The sequence below is a fragment of the Cheilinus undulatus genome, linkage group 21, assembly GCF_018320785.1.
Source record: "Cheilinus undulatus linkage group 21, ASM1832078v1, whole genome shotgun sequence".
NCBI classification, from domain to species: Eukaryota; Metazoa; Chordata; class Actinopteri; order Labriformes; family Labridae; genus Cheilinus; species Cheilinus undulatus.
In genome coordinates this window covers 15,455,754-15,477,579 of record NC_054885.1, presented here as the reverse complement: position 1 = coordinate 15,477,579, position 21,826 = coordinate 15,455,754, and the positions used below count along the sequence as shown (strand labels likewise).

Genomic DNA, 21,826 nt, shown 5'->3' with positions numbered 1-21,826 from the left:
TCCCACATCAATATTTTGCTGTCGGTGGAGGCAGCCTTTGCAAAAGATTTTTTACGTCTTAAGGTAGAAAAAAACAACTCTCCCAGACTTTTCAAGCCCCCATCCCAATTTTTTTTGGAACATACTGCAGCCATTAAATTTAGAATGTAAAATGAAAAAAAAAAACAGTCATTTTGAACATTGTCTTTCAGTCCAATATTATTTGTAAAGGATTTGCAAATCACTGAATTCTGCTTTTATTCACATTTTTCATTCACTTTTTCAAATTACGGTTTGTAATCATCAGAAACATTCAGAAAGAAAAACAGACCCAAATATACAAATTCTTTGTTTTATTTCTACCTTATAACAGAGACAATTTGTGATCAATTTGAAAATAAACAAAATACAAATAAAAAATACAGTTCGTATCTCCTGTTTCTTCTTCTTCTTTACGGTTAATTATCTAATCATTTCAGATCTACCCAGCGACAGTGCATGGTGCAAAACATCCCTGATTGATTATAAAATTCTACACTAAGAAGCTTGCGGTATCTAGCGTTAAGTATGTCAGTAAAAACAATATGAACAAAAAAAAGATCAAAGAAAGACCAGAATCTTAAGAGGTAATAACAACAGTAAATATAGAGTAAAAATAAAAAAATGTTATAAGCAAAGGTTTGTACAGCTATGAAAAATGGGAATGAATGCGTCCTTTTTTTGGACTCTTATTCAGAAGACAGCTCTACAAGTTCTAGAATGTATCTGTACTAAATATTATTTCTTAAAGGAGCCACGCCTTTTTTTTTGTATCGTTAGAGACACAATCTGTTCTCCAAAACATTAAAGTTTTTAAGTATTCACTTGTTCTATAATTCTATTAGACTGTAATACCATAAACTTCTGTACATTTTTTAGATTTATTTCTACATCATATGAACTTAATCCACAAAAGGTGGGGCTGTTTCATTTACAAATCAAAAGTGACATATAAAGCACCAGGTCACTGTGAACGTTGCGCCCCCCTTGCCAAAGCTTGACTTAACTCTTAAAGTGAACAGAAGCTGCAAGTCTTAAAGTCAGGTAAAAATGGTGATAAGTGATGCTGTTTCTTAACACATGTATATAAATATGATTTAATAGTAAAATTAGTTTAAATTTAAATTCACTTCCTGAGTTGATCTGAACTGGAAATGAATTGAACATGAGCACACAATGACGTCAAAGTACAATTTTGTGTCTGCCCTCAGAGCGAGATCGTGAGAAAGCCAAGCAGGATTACTACAGAGGCCCTAAGAGCACATGCATCCAGACATCTAATGGTGATATTAAATTCTCAGATGTCTTCTTGACATCCTGACTTATTTATGCAGTTACCTCAAGAATACAGAGCTGGTTTCTCATTGAGTTAGTTTCACAGTTTTCTTGAGATCTTGAAAAAATAACTCTACAACCTGGTGTTTAAGACACAGTTACAGGAGCTTTTTATACAGAAAGTTGTCTTAAAGTCCCTGTGAAGTGATTTTAAAAAATGTATTTTAGGTCTGTTGTATGACAGGCAACGGTGTTACGAAACACCAGGCTGAATTTCAGTCATGAAAAAAAACTCTAAGTTTATAAAAGATTCAAAATCATGAAAATAAGGCAGTAAGTTCTGCTCTAGGATGGTGTGGCCATGTCAGTTGAATGAGCTGAAGCCACACCCACTCATGAGAAATACGATTCTCTTTAATTAAAAAAAAAAATGTGTCTGATCAGAGCGCAGCTGCCTGGCTCTGTGCCAGAGTAGAAAGACAGAAGTTAGGGATTAAATTTACTGTTTTCTGGCACACATCTCTCCGTTGTACTTTTAATGACCTGTAGGCCACCATAGCTGATAGATTTGTGAAATTTACCTCACTATGAACAAAAACGCAGCATGTAACTGGCTGTTAACTGAGATGAACTGCTCTGTGGTTTTATATTGTTGTAGCATAAGGGGAGTGGTCTGGTTTTAGCTTGTAATCGTCTTGTCTTCCTCATGGAAGAAAGGTTGCTGATGAACATTTTTAGCCACCTTCATCCATCCCCCCATTTTCTAATCACTTATTCCGTTCTGGGTTGCAGGGGACAGGAGCCTATCCCAGCTGTCATTGGGTGAGAGGCAGGGTACATCCTGGACTGGTCACCAGTTAATCACAGGGCTGACATATAGAGTCACACAATCAGGTACTCTCACACTCAGACCTACAGGCGATTTAGTGTCACCAATTAACCTAACAAGCATGTTTCTGGTGGTGTGAGGAAGCTGGAGTACATGGAGAGAACCCACATATGCAAAGGGCAGACATGCAAACTCCATACAGAAAGGCCTGACCAGGAAGTAAACCAGAAACCTTCTTGCTGTGAGGAAGCAGCACTAACCCTGGGAGCACTGTCATGCAGCCTAGTCACATTTATGTCAAACCTATTGCCCCTCCCCTTTAGAAAGATGCCAATTTATCTACTGGTGCAATAGAGCAAAGATTTTATGGTAATTCCTTTGTGATAAAATGCTTCTTATCTCCACCAACAAGTCAACTTCAGTCATTTTCTTGAGAAACTAACACATTATTAAAGTAAAAACCAGCACTGTTGTCTCAAAATAACAAGATATGATATCTTAAGAAAACAAAAGACACTCATTCCACAAACCAAAGTAAAATTTAATTCACGGATGCATGTCTTCTTTGGGCTTCCATAGAATTCCCATTACCTACACTGACTTGTATTTATCAGAAAAAAAACCATCAGTTTTCAGAGCAAACAAGTTAAAATCTCTCAGGAATCCCCCAAACTCAACCAGAGCCAAAATCTACCAAAGCTTTCTGCTCTGACAGACGACTGAAGAATGACAACAGACGGCAGACAAACAGAGCCACACATACTTATCATGGTAGACTGTGTTTGGGTTAGAAGAAATGGGCAGTGACATACCCTGAAAAATAGTAGAGATTTTTTTTCACCAGTTCCAACAACCAGTCCCGGCTGTTTTCACTGGGACACCCTGTATGCCTGAACTCAACTTAATGCACATGATGAATAGAATATGAATGAAATGGCCAACATGTGATAACAATGGTTTTATACTAGAGGTTCCATTTTCATTTAGTAGCTTAAGTTTTTATATTTTAGCTCTGAAATCGGTCGTGATGTTTGAGGGTTCACAGTTGTCACAGAATCCACTTTAATGATTTATAATACTGTGAGATTATCTCATCTATGTCTATGGCTCTTAATGCTTCGTTAGCTCAAAGAGAAGTACTGAGAATGCTTTCTCTCACAAGTAATTGAGTTTGCCATTAAACCAGAATGTTAAACTAGAAAAAACTGATACCTTTCAATGACACTGCAACAAAAAAGGAAGTCCTAGGCACCAAATATTGAGCAAGTTTTGGTTTTCAGTTATCAAAACTTGCAAACAAACACCTACAAATTGGTGCATTGCACAAACAGTGTAATATTTGTGTAGTTTAGAGAGGGTATAGAAGTTTGCTTGCAATTTTTGAAGGATTAATTCCTCTCTTGAGCACCTACCAAATGAAATAGATGTCTGCAAATTTTTGGCAATTTCCAATATTCATAAACAGAATGTGATGCTGAAAAACATGTGGTATCGAAAAATATCTAACATTTTGTCAACCTTACAAGCAAAGTAAGCACATTCTTTCTAATTTACATAGCCCTATCTATAATGCATACAAACTTACAAGCGATTACTGTTCAGTTGAAGCTATTAAGCTGGAAGATACCTGATAATGCAGCTAGAATTTAAGATGATTGATTGGGAAGTTGCTGTATTACTTATATTAAATATGTCATGTTTATATTTCAATAAAATGATAATGTGCTCAGATTCTTCATCAAGGCCTGCCTTACTAGCTTCATCAGAACACCATTTCATTATCTCTTATGTTCTCAGTCCCAGCTTTCATCAGCTGTGGGTTTAAATCTCAATAAAAACCACTCTTGTTCTACGATGAACTTGACTGAAGTGGTCTTGACTAGCGCACTTCACACCATAAAGGTCAGAGCTATGATTCAGCGTCTCATTTCCCTTTGATTGCATTAGAATATAGAAAACCATAAAGGTGGCTCTTCCTCAGTAGTAGTCTTGAGTTAGCTGGGTTAGCTCGGATAAAAATCTGTATCTACTTGTAAAACATAAACGGCACATGGTGATATTTTATGTGAGGATTATTGAGCATTGTGAGGCATTGAGAAACACAAAACCATTCAGTTACAACTTCCTACTAATCACCCAGCGATCATTAGAAAAATAGAAACACTTTCCATTTAAGAGACTCTAATCAAGTATCTAGTTTTGTGATTAAACAGGCAACATCTGGATCTAAGACCAGCTTCAAGTTACTCTGCTGCTGTACATGAATTCCACTATAAATCACACTGTAGTAGCAGGTTAAAATGCCCTTTTGTTTGAGTGATATCTGGGCCAAAAATTACATTAGTAAATCTCATTCTGAAGACATCTTTTCAAGCTGTTGTTTTGTCATTTTCACATGTCAAAGACAAACACAGCCAAACATGAACATGACGATGCAATGGCAAACACAAAGTGATCAGCATGATAGCATCATTCAAAGAAGCAGTTAGTTTGTTTATTAATTGTCAACTTTCAGTGAACTAAAAAGAAAAAAAAAAAAGATCGAACCATGTCGATTTCATCTATCTACAAAAGAAAAAAAACGTTCTCACATCTATGACCATGTTGTCAAATCATTGGTTTTCATTGGGAAGAGAAAAAAGTTACCCAATCACTGTGAATCCATTTCATTCAAGGACTCATTGCACACACTTCCACCTGTGCACCCAGTGTGTGTTAATGTGTGGTATGTGCCATTACCGTGCAATGTGATCCCACACCCCACCCACCCTCTCCCCACCCATCACACAGACCTCTGAAACAGGATGTACAAAAGCTTGTTTAGCATTAAACAGTGCAGGGCCTTAACCCAAACAGCTAAGGCTCCTCTCTCCCTCCTCCTGCACCCAGGTCTGAAATTGGGCGAGAGTGTGTCTCAAAAATAACAGAACAGAGGGAAGGAGGAGGAAAAAACATACAAACAGAATACAGCAATTCCCTCTGGATCATTCTCACTTTTTCTCTTTACACACAATCACACAAAAATCGCACACAAACAAATAGTTAAAAATTATTTTAGAGAGAAAAAACATGATTGAACCCTGGACATTTGTCTGCTTTGTTTACTTTTGGTGACGAGGGAGAAACAAGTTTGGGAGGTAGAGGAAAAAAAGAGCGTTGGGCCAACAGGGGTCGGGGGGCCTGGCAGGGTGTAAGAGCAGGAGCAAGCAGGTGTTATTTCTTGGCCTTGGCGGCCTTGGCTGAATTTCGTGGTGGGGTGACCGGTCGCCCAGAGCCCACTCCTCCCCCTCCACCATAAGGATACAATTTCTTATCTGCTGGCTTCAGAATCTGTAAGATAAAAGCTTGTATTTAGACTGACATGAATAGTAGCTTTTTATCAATGATAATAGAAAATATGGCTTCAACTGTGCTATGTTGTAGTGATGCATAATAATATCGGCATGATATTGGCAGACAGGAAGATTTATGCTGATATTTACAACCAATATTTTGGCTGGAAAAATCTGCCTATACCAGCCGTAAATATTGGCCATAGGTACCAATGAGTTAGTGGAGTTTTAGGCTTATGTTTCTTTACAGCTGATATCGGCAGATTAAAATATGGGTTGTAAATATCGTCAGAAATGTTCAGATCAGCCTATACAGATAATTCAATTTTAAAAGCTCCTATTTGCAGATACCAGTATAATACAAATTATATCGTGCATCCCTACAATTTTTAATCAAGATTAGCCTAAAGACAGAAAGCTTTAAAATGAGAAAGGAGCAACATAAGAAAAGTCATTTACCATAAGTCATTAACACTTAAATATACATATTTTCAATACGCTACAAGTCAATGAAATGCATTCAGCAAACACTTAATTATTCTGCTTTACAAACCTGAAAGGAGCACATGAGTGTCTCATCCACACTCATCATGGCACCGGCGTTGTCAAACTCTCCACAGTAGTTTGGAGCCGAGAATAGAGTGACAAGTTGCCTCTTTGCGAAAAACTCATAACCATCTTCTACAACCTTTGGACATAAAGAGAACATTTATTAACATAAGAGACAAAAGAGGGACTAACCATGGGTTCAGTTATGGAGATGGTAAAAGCATGGGCTGTGCACATTACTAGAGGTAATCAAAAATGTAGTTGCCGCACTTTTCGTGCTTCCTTTTTCAGTCAGCTTGCTTCCCGCTTGACCATCGTTTTGTTTCAAATGACAATCCACAGAGTGCATTAAATATTAAACATGTTTGATAACTAAGGTAGTGAAATTTTAAACATGTTTAATATTTATGAAATGAAACTTGTGCTGCAAAGGTGTTCTTCCAAGCACATTAAATATCTCTTCACACACATCACACCACAGCAGAATCTGGAAGGATAACCTACTCTACAGTACCATCAAGCAGGGTTCCTACAAGATTTTAAAAATCAAATTAAAGACTTTTTTTTAATTTAGTGATGCAAGATGGTACAAAATATGTGATGCATACATTTAAAAAAAATAGAAATAAAAATGAACAATAATGAGAGTTACAATGTGAGGAGACACAACAGTAATATGTGTTAACACTTAAGACATGGGAAACAGAAATAATAGGAAAGACAGAACATATCAGAAAGACCAAAAATCAAACTAAAGACTTTGGGACCTTTTACCTGAACTGAGAAAATTAATATCACTTTTGTGCAGTGGTCAAAAATGAACAGCATATGAGATTTCTTGGTGCACATGACCAGGAGTGAATTATCAGATTTAACAAACTTCTTACGAAATGTCAAATGGTAGAATTTTCTGGCCAAAAACGCCCAAACTTGATGATTTCTTTAATATTTAATGCCTCTATTCTACCAACATACCATGTACTTTTGTTTATCATAACACATTTTAGCAGGTGTACTAAGCTAATCCTAAACAATTGAACAATTAAAAGCAGAATAACACTTTTTGTCTGGGAAAGCCTCTTAAAATAAGGATGGGTTGCATGGATTTTTACGTTTGCAATCTGGTAGCCCAGGAGGTAGAGAACTGGAAAAGTGTTTCACAACTGTATAGAGTGTATTTGCTCACAGAGGCCCAGATAAATCAGAGGGGTCTGATTTTAGAATTAGCAATTTAGAACATCCAATACAAGATTCTCTGAATTCTAGAGAACAGTTATGTGACAATTTGTGGGGGAAATGTTTAAAATTGTTAAGGCTGGTTAGATAACAAAGATTAGTTTAGAACAGTCAAAGTGCCTTCTAAAATTGAACACCTCTCACTGATAAAAATCAAACTTTTGAAGACTTTCTCAGGCCTTAAATTTCAAATATACAATTTAAGACTATTTAAAGATCTTCAAGAAACCCTGATCAAGAATTGGGGTGTACTCACACTAGGCCATCCGTGCCGTATTATAACCGTGCTGAAGCCCATTTGACCCCCTCCCCTGTCCCCCCTTTGGCCCGCACTGACACTGCTCAACACATCCAGGCCGACGTCATCACATGAAGCATCCACTGTTGATGACTCAGGATACATAAGTGTTGTTTTTTAGGCTGTAAAATAGTTACAGATTTATACAATATCTGATCTGACACCAGAGTTATTTCCCCTGACCTGGAAGCTACATTAACTATATAGAGCCAAGTGAGGACAGAGAGAGAAAAAGCGGTTCATTACATGCTGTGAGTTATCACTCACAGCATATAATCTGGAACCTGCTCAGAGTTCGAAGCACTTCTGCTGAATGAAACCCAGGCTTTTTAACTCATATGAGCCCCTACAGTCATTCCTCTGTGTGTCCTTGTACTATCTGAATCTCCTTGGCATTCCTTTATGCGCCACGAACTGTGCTTTTTCTCAGCGTAATCCTGGATGCCTGATGCATCAAACAAGCTCTCATGTGTCCAGAGCAGGATTCAATGTTTAGTTAAAAGTTTTTTTAGCATGACGAGAGCAATTTTAACCATCTGATGAGAGCTGGAGGTGAAAACACCTCAGGATTAATAAACGATGCCCCGTTCAAATGTCAGCGATCAAGATCCCACTTTCACTTCTTGGTGACATGAAATAGAATTAGAGGTAAGTTATTTCAGTGATAGTTTGGCATTATAATTTTTTTAATAAGAGAGGTTAAATCAGCTGTGTGATTAACTCCGGCACACACTTGTCCACGTGTGTGCACTCTCCTTTACGCACGGAGGATGAAAGGTGTTTGTTATCCTGTGAGCTGCTGTTTGTAACTAAAACAAGGGAATAAGCTTTATTTTACAAACCAAAAATCCTCTTATAGTCATTAAAGCCTGACTTTGCCAGAAACTGGTCAGAAATGTGGACTGGACTGGGATCCTGCTGTTTCTAGCATGCAGCTGCTGCCTGGTGGGCTCTCTTGAGATGGGTCCTCTAGTAGTTACTTCACATTCCCGCGCTTGTGCTCCTTCATTTGCATCCATGCCGTGCCTAGGCCCACCTCGTCCATCAGTGCTGGGGCCGCGAAGCGTGCCGTGCCGTAGCACAGAACGATTGCACTCACACTGGCCAAACGAACCAGACTTTAGGCTGAAATGGGCCCAGGCACGGTACAGATGGCCTAGTGTGAGTACACCCTTAAAGAATATGGCAAGTTTTGTTACAAGTGGGAGGCAGGATCAAAATCATCTTGATTATCTTGTAAGGTGTACCCCAATTTCTGAAAACTTCACCTGTCAATGGGAGAGAGTTCCTTTTGGTCATTGGTAGCAAAGACTTCACAGTCAAAGATACCTCACAAGCTACTCCAAAGATGAAAAGAGGTACACTTAGAGTGTTAAACATGGGCAAGGACTATTCTTTCCACTCAAAAGAGGAAAAAAACACAAGTTTAAAGTAAAGGGAAACAATAGAAACACAGGTTTTCTTTCAGGTGTGAAGTATATGGTTTCTAATGAAAAAGACAACCAGTTTCACAGAAAAAAATAGGAAGCAACAATATAGAGACGAATTATCAGCTGCAGGATCTCACAGGAGAAGAGATGTCTGAGATAAAGTTAATTTTCTCTGGGTGGCTGTCTGAAAAATGTCCTCTTAGTTTCAGAGTCCTAGAAACTTTACAACTTGCAAAAAAATGGGTCTAGTATTTTATTTTGGGAACAAAAAGGAAAAATCAGTCATATTCTACACTCTCATTCCCTTTTATTTGATAAATACGCTCAGAACTGACTGCCATGATTATTCATAATGAAACTAAACCAGACAAATGTGCCTGTTGCTAAGCAAGCATATCAATATTGAACTGATATAAAACCCCATAGGGATATAGAATCATTTCAGTCATACTACATATATACAAGCCTCGGTGAGCTGGTCACAAAGTCTTGAACATTACCTGGTGTGCCCTACATATTAGATCCATGTCGTGTTTGTGCAAAAATTTGGCCACCACGTCTGCCCCGAATGTGAAGGAGACACCACGGTCGTTTTCCCCCCAGCCCAGCACGTCTTTGTCAGGATCGGCCCACAGCAGGTCGCACAACAAACCCTGGTCAGGCACGTCTGTGGGTCGCATTACTCTGCGGATCTGCTCCATGGACTGAAGATCAGGAGAGAGGCCTGTAGGGAGATCAAAAATGACATTAGTCTGACTGCAATAAACAATCATGAATCATAACATTTTAAACAAGTCATACCTCCATGACAGCAGAAGATTTTCTCATCTACAATGGCAGCCACAGGTAAACAGTTGAAGCAGTCTGTGAATGTCTTCCACAGCTTTATGTTATACCGTCGCTTACCTACAAACAAGAGAAGACATTACTGCAACATTCAGGAGAAGAGATCAGTCATTCAGCATGTTTAAAGTTCTGCACTCACACTCATCATAAAATCCGTAGATTCGATTAATAGAGGCGCATTCGTGGTTTCCACGCAGCAGGAAAAAGTTCTCTGGATATTTGATCTTGTAGGCCAGAAGCAGGCAGATGGTCTCTAGTGACTGCTTTCCTCTGTCTACATAGTCACCCAGGAACAGGTAGTTGCTTTCTGGAGGGAAGCCTCCATATTCAAAGAGCCTCAACAAATCATAGTACTGACCATGGACATCACCTGCAGGGGGCAGCAGAGGAGCACAGATTAAACATCATTCTTTTACTACTACTGGGTGTAGCTGATTTCTGCATGCTGGTGCACAGTTGACAACCTGAACTAGAGGCAATTACTGATGAGCAGACAAAACAATGATTATCCTGTCTTGCATTAGAACCAATCTAAAGATTCATATCAAGAGGGTTTATGTTTTACATTTGGTCTTGATGAATCACTGAAACTCTAAAAACTCACCACAGATTTTGAGAGGAGCCTCAAGCTCCAGCAGGATCGGCTGGCTCAGGAAGATTTCACGGGATTTTAAGCACAGACCACGGATCTCCCCCTCGGTCAGCTGGACGTTTTTCCCTGGCCGAGAACCCTTGACTGAAAAAACACACACGTTGGACATGTCAGAGTGGGGGGATGTTTGTGGGAGATGTAATAACGCCACATAGACACACACCTTTATTAAGAGCTGTTTGAAGCACTGAATGAAGATGCACATGAGGCACAGCAACCAAACGTGATGCTTCAGGCTTACAGACTGGGAAGTTCACACCTCCCACTAGCCAACTGCTGGCAATTTCTGTTCTCATCCTCGTCTAACAGCCACTTCAGCAGGTAACTACACAGTTTAGAGGTAATACTATGCTCCAAGTTAAGGAAATTGTAAGTTAACATTGTCAAGGGTTACAGCACTACAAAAAAAAACAAGATAATCCAGCACAGATAAAGATGCAGCATCTGAGAAAAAAAACCCTGATCAGTGGAAACTAGCTTGATGTCAGCTCTAAAAGCACGTATTTCTGCTTAGGTGGCGGTTCAACTCTGAGCTACGGGAAACACTTGAAACCCACTTCCCTTCTAGCTGCAGCAAACACACTGCAAACACGTAATTAGACTCTCTTAATTTGCACTGTTATAAAACAGAGAATGCAAGGCAATGGACTGTAATAACACTGTGAAAATTAAGGTCAAGTGACATGTTGTAACACAGAATCAAATTAAATATTAACAGTAATAAAATGAGGTAACATTTTGTTCCTGTCATCTACTTCCACCAGTGCTATCTAAGGAATTCAGCAGGTTTGTCGAGTCTCTTCGTCACGCTTTTTCACACTATCCCCACACGGTGAGTGGAGCCAAACACAAATCATACAAACTTGAACAAGGCTCAAATTCCTTTAATTGACAGATGACACATTCATCTAATCGCTGGAGAAGGTATGAGTGCACAGTGACAGAGAGATAGTTGCAAATCATTTCTATCAAACTAGCAGACTTCTAATAATTGAGATCATAATATTTACACACTGACATGCCAACCACAGGGTGTGGACATAATTCCATAAAACAGTATATTGCTGAGTGTGTGTATTTTGTTGTGTTACGCAATAGTGAACCTAATGGAGTTTGGAATTGGGGCTGTTTGTATCGCTGACAGAATCAAACACACCCCCTTTCCTACATGTGCCGGCCGCCTGAAGCCAGATCAGATCTAAACACATACTGTACAAGCCTTCTGAGAGGTCTAGTTCCATGCAGAGCAATGCTATCACAACCTACTGAACAGGTAGTGGAGGAACAAAGATGAGAGAGACAGAGCCACCTCAAACTGTCAGTGACAATTACGTTGGAGCAAGGTGTGAACAGAGCATTGACTAAAGAGACAGACAGATGAATGAGTTCACCTTTAAATGCCAAACAATCAAAGTGACGCAGATCCAGGATGAATAATAACAGGTAAACTGTGACTTTAAAGATTTGTTTCACATCACTGAGACTGTAAGTGTAGCTGCTCATGCTGGCAAAACTAGAAGCAAATTCAGAGGCAGAGATACCAAATCATGCCCCAAAATGTAGCTGCTGTGTTCAACTGAGATCACAGTTAGTCATGATGCAAAAACAAGATATTACTGTTGATCACTGGCAGAAAAATATCACCACTTTCACACTGACACTAGAAGATAATTTGCTAAAAGCTGTTCACATAATAAATGTACCCTTCCCCTTTGCCGTTTCATTACTTCACATCTCCTTTGTAGAGAAACTGATCTCGCCTTTAAAGAAAACTGCACAGCACAGAGCAATCAATCACAACAAGCCTTAAGGAAAAGATGTGACTGATAAAATTTCATTGATTGTTTCAATTGTTTCCTCATAAACAGATGTCCTTTTTCATGGTCTTTGACAAGAAACATTTGCTCAGTTGTATCTAAAACCATCTTAAATTTTTGCAATTATTTAACAATTACTATGAGAATGGCAAAAGGACAATCAGGACAAATAAAAACAATTTTCATAATCAAAACTTCAAGTGGTTCAACTGAGCTCTTTATATTAGGGATGTTCTGATACCATTTTTCCATACCAATATGATACCAATACCAAGGTGTTGGTATCGTTCGACCTATGTTTGACTCGGAAAATGGCTCAACAAATAGAGTCATAACGTACAGCATCTGTGTGACCCTTAAGTTGTTTATCTGCCAATTATTGAGTTTTATTCCTAAATATTAAAATAACAAATACAGGGGGCTGCATCACAGGCTCTCTCTCTCTCCTTTATGTTCTACTCAGGCAGCATCACGTGATTACAGAACAGCCTGCAACTGGCTGACAGAACAAACAAATATGGCGGTTAGCATTTGAGTTAGCTGTAATAAATGATTGTAATTTGATTAAAGTGGATAAAAAGATGTTCAATATTGGGCTTACTGGTGTGGATTTAATCATTAATGTCCCCAAAAGCCACATGAATCCAGGTTCGCTGAAAATGCTGCCGCAAGGGATTCAAAGGCATCAATAGCATCAACAGGACGACACAACGACTAGCTTTAAGAAGAAAAACAAGTAAGAGGTAGCGTATGCATGGTTCAAAAGTTATTTAACTTTTGATAAACTGTGTCAATTTTTGTCGTGTATGACAGCCCTGGTCTGGAAAGCATTTTAACAATCACATTCTGAGAAAAACTGTCCCACAGCCACTATTCTTTGCTGCAGCAGTGGGTCCTTTGGTTCTTCTATGCTGCTCTAAAAACAGTAGTCTGTGCATGAAGTGTTTTCCGGTAGCGAAGAACTGATTTCTGGTTTATAGCGCTAACATTCACATGACTAAACGAAGTAAAATATAAAACTAAACCAAATGGTATCAGATCTGTGCATAAACTCATGTACTCGCCAATACCAATACCTGCATTTTAAGCAGTATCGGACATATTTCCAATACTGCTATCGGAATCAGAACAACCCTACTTTATATGCAACCTTCAATAATCTGTGTCCAAGATTGTATTTCTTGTTGTTTTTTCTTAATTCTTTGTGCTTTTATGTTTTTATTGAGAGGGGAGGAAGGTGAAAAGAACCAGAAACAAGGATTGGAAAAGACGTGGGGAAAGTTGTGACATATGGCCCTTTTCCACTGGCCCGTCTTAGTCCTACTCTACTCGACTTGACTCGACGCTACTCTACTCGGTTTGTGTTGCGTTTCCACGGGCGCAGTACCTTGTACCAGATACTATTTTTTAGTACCTGCTCGGCTCTGGTTCCAAGCGAGCTGAGCCGATACTAAAAGGTGACGTTGACCGACTGCCGGCCACTGATTGGTCAGAGAATGTCGTCACCGAAGAGTCATGAGCATGACGCCTGACACAGGAATCAAACCTGCCATTTTTAAAAAAACGACAACAGGTACTAGGGCTGGTGGAAAAGGTACCCAAACCAAGTAGAGTAGAGCCGAGTCGAGTCGAGTCGAGTCGAGTCGAGTCAAGTCGAGTTGAGTAGGGCTGGAACTGTGAAGTGGAAAAGCATCAATAGTGCAGAGGGTCAGAGTTGAAGCATGGCCTTCCATTTTAAGTACCACAACCTCCACACATCAAGGACAACAACCTGCCATCCAGCACCCCACATTTGTTTTAACATTTAACATTTTATCCAAGTGGAAAGCCCCTTACTTCAGGTACTGAGAGCTGTCCAGTGTCACCTCCTGATCTCCAGAGTGGCCAAGCACCGGTTTGGATTAAATCAATTAGTTGCAAGTTAACCATGACAGCTGTGAGAGTAATCGTGATTTTAAAAATTGAATCACTTAACAGCCTGACTATATTTACAAATTAATTTTAGCTGATACCAATATTTATATGTAGTTCAGAGGTCAAACTTTAGTCCTTAAACCACACTTTAAAGTGTAATAAATAATGATGAATAAAGAAAAAGAAATCAGCCAACGTACTCTCACAGCTGATGTAGGCAGATTTTGCAAAAACATCTGTTGTAAACATTCGCAGAAATTTCATATGATTCATATGACTCGCAGCGCTTATTTTGTGTCTGCAGACTTCAGGGAATTTCATAAACTTTCAAAAGTACAATTCAAGTCCTGTTTTGGTGCTTCCCCCTTTCCCTCGCTCTCTCTCTCTCTCTTTCCTTTCCGCGTGCACACATTATACATTGAATTATAAATGATCTATAATTCAGCGCACTGACATCCTGAATGCAGCATATTTTTCAAAATCTTTAGCACCCCGAATGATTTGATAAGACTTATATTGATAATGTACTGACACCAATTAAATAGAAACACATTATTGCCACAGACAGTGACAGAGACTAAGTATGTTAAAGTTTATCATCATACAGTCAGGATTCAATAGGTTATAGAAGCAGCTTTATCCCTTAAATGTGTTCTCCATGTCAGTGGGTGGTCTTTATATATATATATATATATATATATATATATATATATATAATATTTTTATCTTATGGTGGATGAACTCAGAAGAAAATGTGCAAAAATTGAAAGTGAACACCCTTTTCAAAAATAGACCATATTCCTGAAATCTAAAGGGTCACCATTCAGACATACCGCTGTGTGAATGATGGAGCTTTATTCTTGCTATATTACATTCATGCATAAAATAGACGATTTTAAAATGATTAAGTGTCCCTTTACTTTAATGACAAGTTGGAGAATAAAAATAAACTACAATGAAAGAAATAGAGTGTTGGCACCAAACAATTCCTGGTAAAGGATCCCTAAAACCCTAAATATGGTATAATCTAATGTCATTATTTAAATTCCTTTCCTTGTAACTTTAAGAAATGTAAACTGTCATCAGAACTTCATTGCACTTTGTAAAATATATTTTCTTTAGAGAACCTGTTAATACCAAATTTTAATATAGAAATAGTTCATTTAAGGGACCCAGCTTCTTTTCTCATTTGTCTAGTACTACTTCTCTTGAAAAAGCGAAAGTGCCCTATTAAAAAAATGCAACATTTCTTATTAGAGTACTCGATTAATCGTCAGAAGAATCGATCGAATACTCGACTGCAAAAAGAATCTGCTGGTGCAGCCCCATGGCCAATATTTCACTTTTTAAGCTAATATCTGCAGATAACAATAAACTGATAATATCATGCATCCCTAGTAGCAACCCAGTTAAATGCTATGACTTTGTGTTTTGTGCTTCAAATAATTAAAAAGCCATCATTTCTGGTATGTTTTTTCCTCAACCGAAGGAGTGTGAAAGATCACTTATCTGTGTATCTGGCTGTAAGTACAGGAGTAAAGTGTCAAATGTGGGGCTGTTACTGTGTTCCTACTGATTTTAAGCAAGCAATCACTGTGTGACAGCAGGAGCTGCAGTCTGCTCGCCTGTTAACAGATATTTCAGATTCAATAACCTACTAATGACATTTAAAAAGTTTAGATCCTGCTGATTTAACATGGTTGAAATACACACACAAGGTACGCGGTGTCAGTTTATGACATCTCTGGTCACAAGGTAGGGCGCCTTGTTTGATGGAGGGAGCCTGAACAGACATTCATACACCTATAAAGACCAGGTCTTTTCCATCCACCATTATTTGTTCTATGAAATGTTTTCACCCAGGAAGGAGCAGGGCTGGCATTATTTGGGCGAATTACCTGGATGGTTGCTCCTGTCAATTAACATATGTCCTGGGGTCTCATTTAGAAATCAGTGCGTAGAATACAGACTAAAAGTGCACGTGTGACCAAACCTCAGAAATGGCATACGCCAGAAATAATTCAGATTTATAAAACGGTGCCCACACACTCCTTCACACATTTCTCTCTTTATAAATCCAGATCCACCTGGAAATGTGCACACACAGAGCTGCCTCCTGTTTCAATCTGAATAAAAATGCATCAGCAGATTAAAGGTTTTCAGCTGTGAACCACAACGGCCAACAGATGAAGTCAAGGAAAATAAACTTTATAACACCGAAACTTAGGTGCTTGTGAATGAAAGGGTGGTTAGACAACACCCATCATTAGTCTGCTAAAGTGGAGACGGTCATAAATAAAACAAGTGCCAAAAAATCCACCATTTATCATTCAGCACGAGTGTGACTAAAGCTTTTATTTGTTTACAGGATCCATGCTGATTTCTTCACATAATATCTGATCTCTCCTCCACTATAAGACATTACCAAAGACAGTATAGAATATTAGTAAAGAGAATTTTGATTGATGTACAAATGCTTTTATTTATCTATTTTTTATTCTTCCACACTGAACTATGGTGGATTTTGAGACTATATAATATTAGTGTGTGAGCTGTTCAGGCTTCATTTACCTACTTTTTTCAGTTATATGATTGAATACATACAGGTGATAAAGATGAGGGCAAAGATGAACCTTTGTGGAGTAGACATCACCTTGTCTCTATTTACTCTGCGCGTCTTGTAGCACATCAACATTTATTTGGACTAAAAACACACTATGACAACAACAAAAATGTTTTAAATCAGTACTGGTGCTATGGTCTGCAGTTTTTTCATGGTTCTTGGTGTTTGGATTTCTACATCAAACAAGTAAGTCATGGTTCGGCCACCTATGCTCAGGGTGAATGAAGGTGAGACTTTGATAAGGGAATGCATGGCGTGTTTTTAAAAGATAAATATTCATACCATAAAGTAGAATATGGTTCACTCTGCATGTGTAAAATTTGACTGTCTGCTAATGATGACATGGATAGATGAAATAAATTCTGCGTCTAGTGAAGTTAACTGTTTCAATAGGGTTCAATTCACCATCTCATTGTATGTGTTGCCAACTTTCCCCTTGTTTGTATGTATGGGTCAGAGTTTGCTCACAGGTGCACACATTTCACTGTCAGGTCTGTTTTTTTATAAATAACATATTTTGCAAAGGAAGTGGCACACACCAACTTCAGGTCATGTTTTCTGGGTACCCAACATTCATAAATGAGACCCCTGTATTCTCTGTTAAATGATTTTGACTACAAGAGTAACAGCATCAATAAGTCAACTAATTGAAGACAACTATTGTACTATTATAGATTCAATAGCATTTTCTCCTAGCAAAAATTTAGTTGCCTGTTGGGTTCTGCTTCTTTTAATGTTAATTTTTTCTCTACATGTTTGTAAATGAAAGGCCTTTTGAGGTTTTTTTTTACTTTAGTTGGGATTAAAGTTAAAATTGAAAGACATCACTTCAAGTTCTGGGAAATAATGGGCCATTTTAAACATATTTGATTGGATTAAAACCAATGTCTACTTAATAAAAAAAGGAAAGTCATCATTAGGTCAAAACTACAGAGTACCCAAGACCTGTTAAAACCTCATTATCTATCCGTGAAACAAATCCATTGTTAAAACTACCTGCTAATTTAAAGCATGAGTAGACAGAAACAAACACATGTAGAATAGCACAATCTTCCTGCTGCTGCAACTCCAAGCAAAGTCCTGTAGTTCTAAACAGTAAAAAGTGAGTATAAATACAGCATCGCTGCTCTTCTCTTTAAACCTGGATTACAGAGGGCTAAGCCCTGATAGAGCTTACTCCAAAGTTAGCCACATAGTCAGTGGGCTACACTGGGCTTATCATCCAGGGGTCACAGACAAAAGACTTTCCAGTACACTGACCAGGGTCCGGAAACAAAGAGCAGGACCAACGCTGCAGAAAAGCGGAGCCGGGATGCAGGAATCAACAGTTGGTTTAGTCCAACACTCCTGACCCGGGGCTGGCTGCCCAGGCTGAGCTTAATGTGATGTCATGCTCCGCAGACATGTTAACAGCAACACACACTCTCTGAGTTCACTTAGATCCAGATCTACGACAGTAATCCAATTGAAAGCCCTTCTTATCCAAACACGTTTAATTGGTTTGGTTTCGAAACACAGTCGGCCAGCAGGAGGGTTACCTTGTTGTCCACACAAGATTGAGCTGTTTATAATTTATCAATCATTTGATTCAGTGCTGGCAGAGGAGAAAGAATTTAAGTCTTAACAAGGTAGATCTAGACAACAGTTATCTTGACTAGTGAGTGGTTACCCTCAGCAATAAAAACCACAACAGACAAAAAAGGTCAAGGGAGTTATATAAGAGGATATAAATATTGCCAGAGTCAGGCTTGTTTGTCTTCTCCTGCGTTTGCCAGACAACCTTATCACGGCCCAAGTATAACAATCAATGTTCAAAAAAAGAGCAGAAGTCAGGAGGGTCCATAGTTAAAATCAAACTTTATGACTTCATGAGCATATATGTGAATAATCCTGATCACCTACAAGGGCTCAGCTTAGTCTGATCATGCAGGGTCTGTGCATAAGACGGTAAATAAACAGGGGGCGAAGGTCACATTTATATCCTTAGGCCTGGGAAAATTCTCGACACTAAACATTCCTCACGTAAAGGCCAAAACAATGTCTGATACCGCGATTAAAGGCGGAAGTTTTATGCATCACATCTTGTTCTAGCCACAAAACATTACATGATGTGGTTCCTGTGAAACAATCAGACAAAGAAGTCTCTGTGACAGCAGATCAATGGGGAAAAGCGTATGTGTACATGTGAAGCATACATTATTTCGGCACCCAGAGCACTCACCCTGCAAGGACGACAACAGAGGTCACAGCTATATTTCTTGTGCTCTCCAGATGAACTGCGAGAGTGAAGAGATTTATGTTTATGTTTGATGTCCCCTGGGCTCCTGTTACACAATCATCATGTGGACGTGAAGATAGAAACAGGCCTGTTTTCCCTTATACACAGCTCAAATCATAACAAATCTGTCTACACACATTGTATACAGTGGACATTCGGGTGTGCAAAACCTCCTGTTTTGGAGCAATTTGGGTGGCATTTGTAGAGACAGGACTTAACACCAGTCACGCTACATCGGCTGTTCATGTCACAAGTTGCAAAATCACTAATGCATTTGCATCCTAAATCATTTATGCATAACGCTCACATTTTATGCAACACATGAGCACTGCCTTCAGAACACTTTGAGCGAATGCACCTGTAGAATTCATAAAGCTGCTGTGTGTTTGATGTAAGCAGTTCAAATCTCGCTTTAAAAAAAGGAAAAATTGGCTGCGGAGTAGTGAAGCGGGCCGATCAGCAGTTTCGCACAGTACCAGAGTAAGCATGTGCCAATCAAAGCATCGTTGTTTGTACACCTCATTAACAAGGCTCTCCGGGGAAGGCAATGGCTGCAAATTGTAATCAGATCCTCAATAGATGAACAGTAAGCACAACACAGAACAGTCCACCCATGTAACTGAGAAGCACTGGTGGGAAAGAGGCAACAAAAGGGTTCAAAAAACTATGACTACAGAACTCTTTTATACCAAGCTGCTGCAGCAACTGGATATTAAAACTTCAATATGATACTAGTCAAGAGTCAAACTATATCAATGGAGCTGTGCATGTGTGAAATTCACAAAGTGTTCTCTCTAATGCTTGCAGAAGTTTTGGGATAAAAACATTACTTAAATCTGTTTTACATTCAGCTTTTTAATACTGTTCATCTTTGAAATAACAGCTCACACTGTATAACATGTTGAATTGAAAAGATTCAAACAAAAATGCTTATAACAGTCGTAGAGTGTTGATTAGTGTGAAAAAAAATAGTAAATTATGATCTTTCACAAGGAAAATAATACAAATAGTCTCAGATTTACCCCCAAAACAGCTATCAGTAACATATAAGACTCCATTGTATTAAAAAAATGAAATCTTAGCCATGTATACCCTTTTGGCTGAAAAAATCAAATGTCTTCCTAAAAATAATTCAACAGTAGGAAAGTACATGCAAGGGAAGGTGCGATTTGCATACATTTGCTGTGCTCTTCCTCTTTCGTACATCCAACTATTTTCCCTTCTTTAGAAGACAAAGTCGCAGTAATTCTACTCTAACTACACTTCAGACTTCTGTGTTTATGACAATATGACATAGCTTAGCTGTCGGGCTGAACTGGCTGCAGTCTTTCTTCAGAATTCACTGAACCATCGAGATTGAGATCAGAGCAATCTTAAGTAGGCTGACGTTACTACAACATGACTGCCTTTAACTTCAGCCAGCACTGGAGGATTAAATACACATTCAGTGTTTCAGAATTGAGAGCAATAATGTTAACGAGATACAATGCAACACATTAGATTTGGTCTCCCTTACCTTCCAAAAGACGTTGAATTATAGAATCGATGTTTAATTTGTCTGGCTCCGCCATTTTCTTTATTTTCTGACGTTCTCGGCAGTGGAGACCTTGGTTTTCTGTGCTGCACCTTAGATTTCAAGAAGAGAGAGAAATAGAATTAGATTGGCTTCACATACTTCGCGTTCAAATCACATATATTTGCTTAAGTGTTCCTCGCATTTAAAAACAGACCAGTACAAGCGAATTGAAACAATGAATGAGCTTATAAGAGCTGGAGCTTAGCATGCTAGCTAGTTAGCTACCAAGCCAACTAGCTTACACATAAACTAGCTGTAGCAAAACATGACGGCTAGTTAGCTGACGTTCGGTATCTTATATTACTTATAGACCGGTAAACTAGCTCCGAACCTTGACTTTTGTTGAACAACGAACCCCAGGGAAGGAAAGCTTGTAAATATTAATCCTCTGTGCTCTAGCCTGGCCCCTTCCCTTCGGTTTGACCGGGTCCTTCCACTCTTCCCCCAGGAACTTTAAAAGAGGGCCGTTTCTACCGAAGTGTCTACGGTAACGTAGGAGGCTGAATCAAACCAAGCCCTTCACACGTTTCACGGCATTTGATTGGTCCATTCTTGAATTCAGATCCCGTACTCTCGAATTTGATTGGGTGCGTGGTGGGTCCGTCATACACTCCTACCTCTGCCGTTTACAACTGCATCAATGGAGAATACAGTAAGAGCTCAGCGTGCGCCACCCAGTGTTTACAATTTGAACTGCACCATTAAACCGTAGCAAAAAAAAAAAAAATCTACTACCTCAACCTTTGACTCATATTTTGACAAATTTTAGTGCATATGAGAATTAGAATACTGATTTTAGTTTTAGTATCTTACACAAGATAATTTCTGGGGTTTAAACGGTATAAATAGAGTTGGTTATGGGAATTCTCACAAAGACTTGTGGTTTGATGATGTTTTACTACTAGGCCTACCACAAATAATAATAATAATGGTATTATTTTTTTTTATTATTATTATTATTATTGAATATTAAATCTAGATAGAACACATGCTGCTCTAAAACATGTATGTACCTCTCAGTATTAATGGTGCCATCCCAGATGTGTAAGTTACCCATGCCACGGGCACAAATACACCCCCATACCACCACAGATGTTGGCTTCTGAACTTTGCGTTCAGAACAATCTGGATGGCCCTTTTCTTTTTAGTCAAG

At 38.7% G+C, this 21,826-nt stretch overlaps 1 protein-coding gene across 1 annotated transcript; it reads right to left on the bottom strand.

The window, feature by feature from the left end:
* Positions 1–5,205: 5,205 nt before the first annotated feature.
* On the bottom strand, positions 5,206–21,146 carry ppp1caa (protein phosphatase 1, catalytic subunit, alpha isozyme a). Its single transcript, XM_041817271.1, has 8 exons — positions 21,005–21,146; positions 20,614–20,723; positions 10,418–10,549; positions 9,953–10,183; positions 9,769–9,873; positions 9,468–9,691; positions 6,008–6,142; positions 5,206–5,452 (listed from the first exon to the last, which is right to left on the bottom strand). The coding sequence occupies exons 2-8, from the start codon at positions 20,666–20,668 to the stop codon at positions 5,336–5,338; spliced, it is 999 nt and encodes a 332-aa protein (XP_041673205.1). The 5' UTR covers positions 20,669–20,723; positions 21,005–21,146; the 3' UTR covers positions 5,206–5,335.
* Positions 21,147–21,826: the final 680 nt, after the last annotated feature.

Bases quoted from the DNA above. Each gene is read 5' to 3' on its own strand.
- ppp1caa (XM_041817271.1), bottom strand. From the start codon at position 20,668: ATGGCGGAGCCAGACAAATTAAACATCGATTCTATAATTCAACGTCTT. The intron at 10,550-20,613 runs GTAAGGGAGACC...GTGTTTTTTCAG, and splicing joins AATTCAACGTCTTTTGGAAG to TCAAGGGTTCTCGGCCAGGG. The intron at 6,143-9,467 runs GTAATGTTCAAG...TTATGTCCAAAG, and splicing joins TAATATGTAGGGCACACCAG to GTTGTAGAAGATGGTTATGA.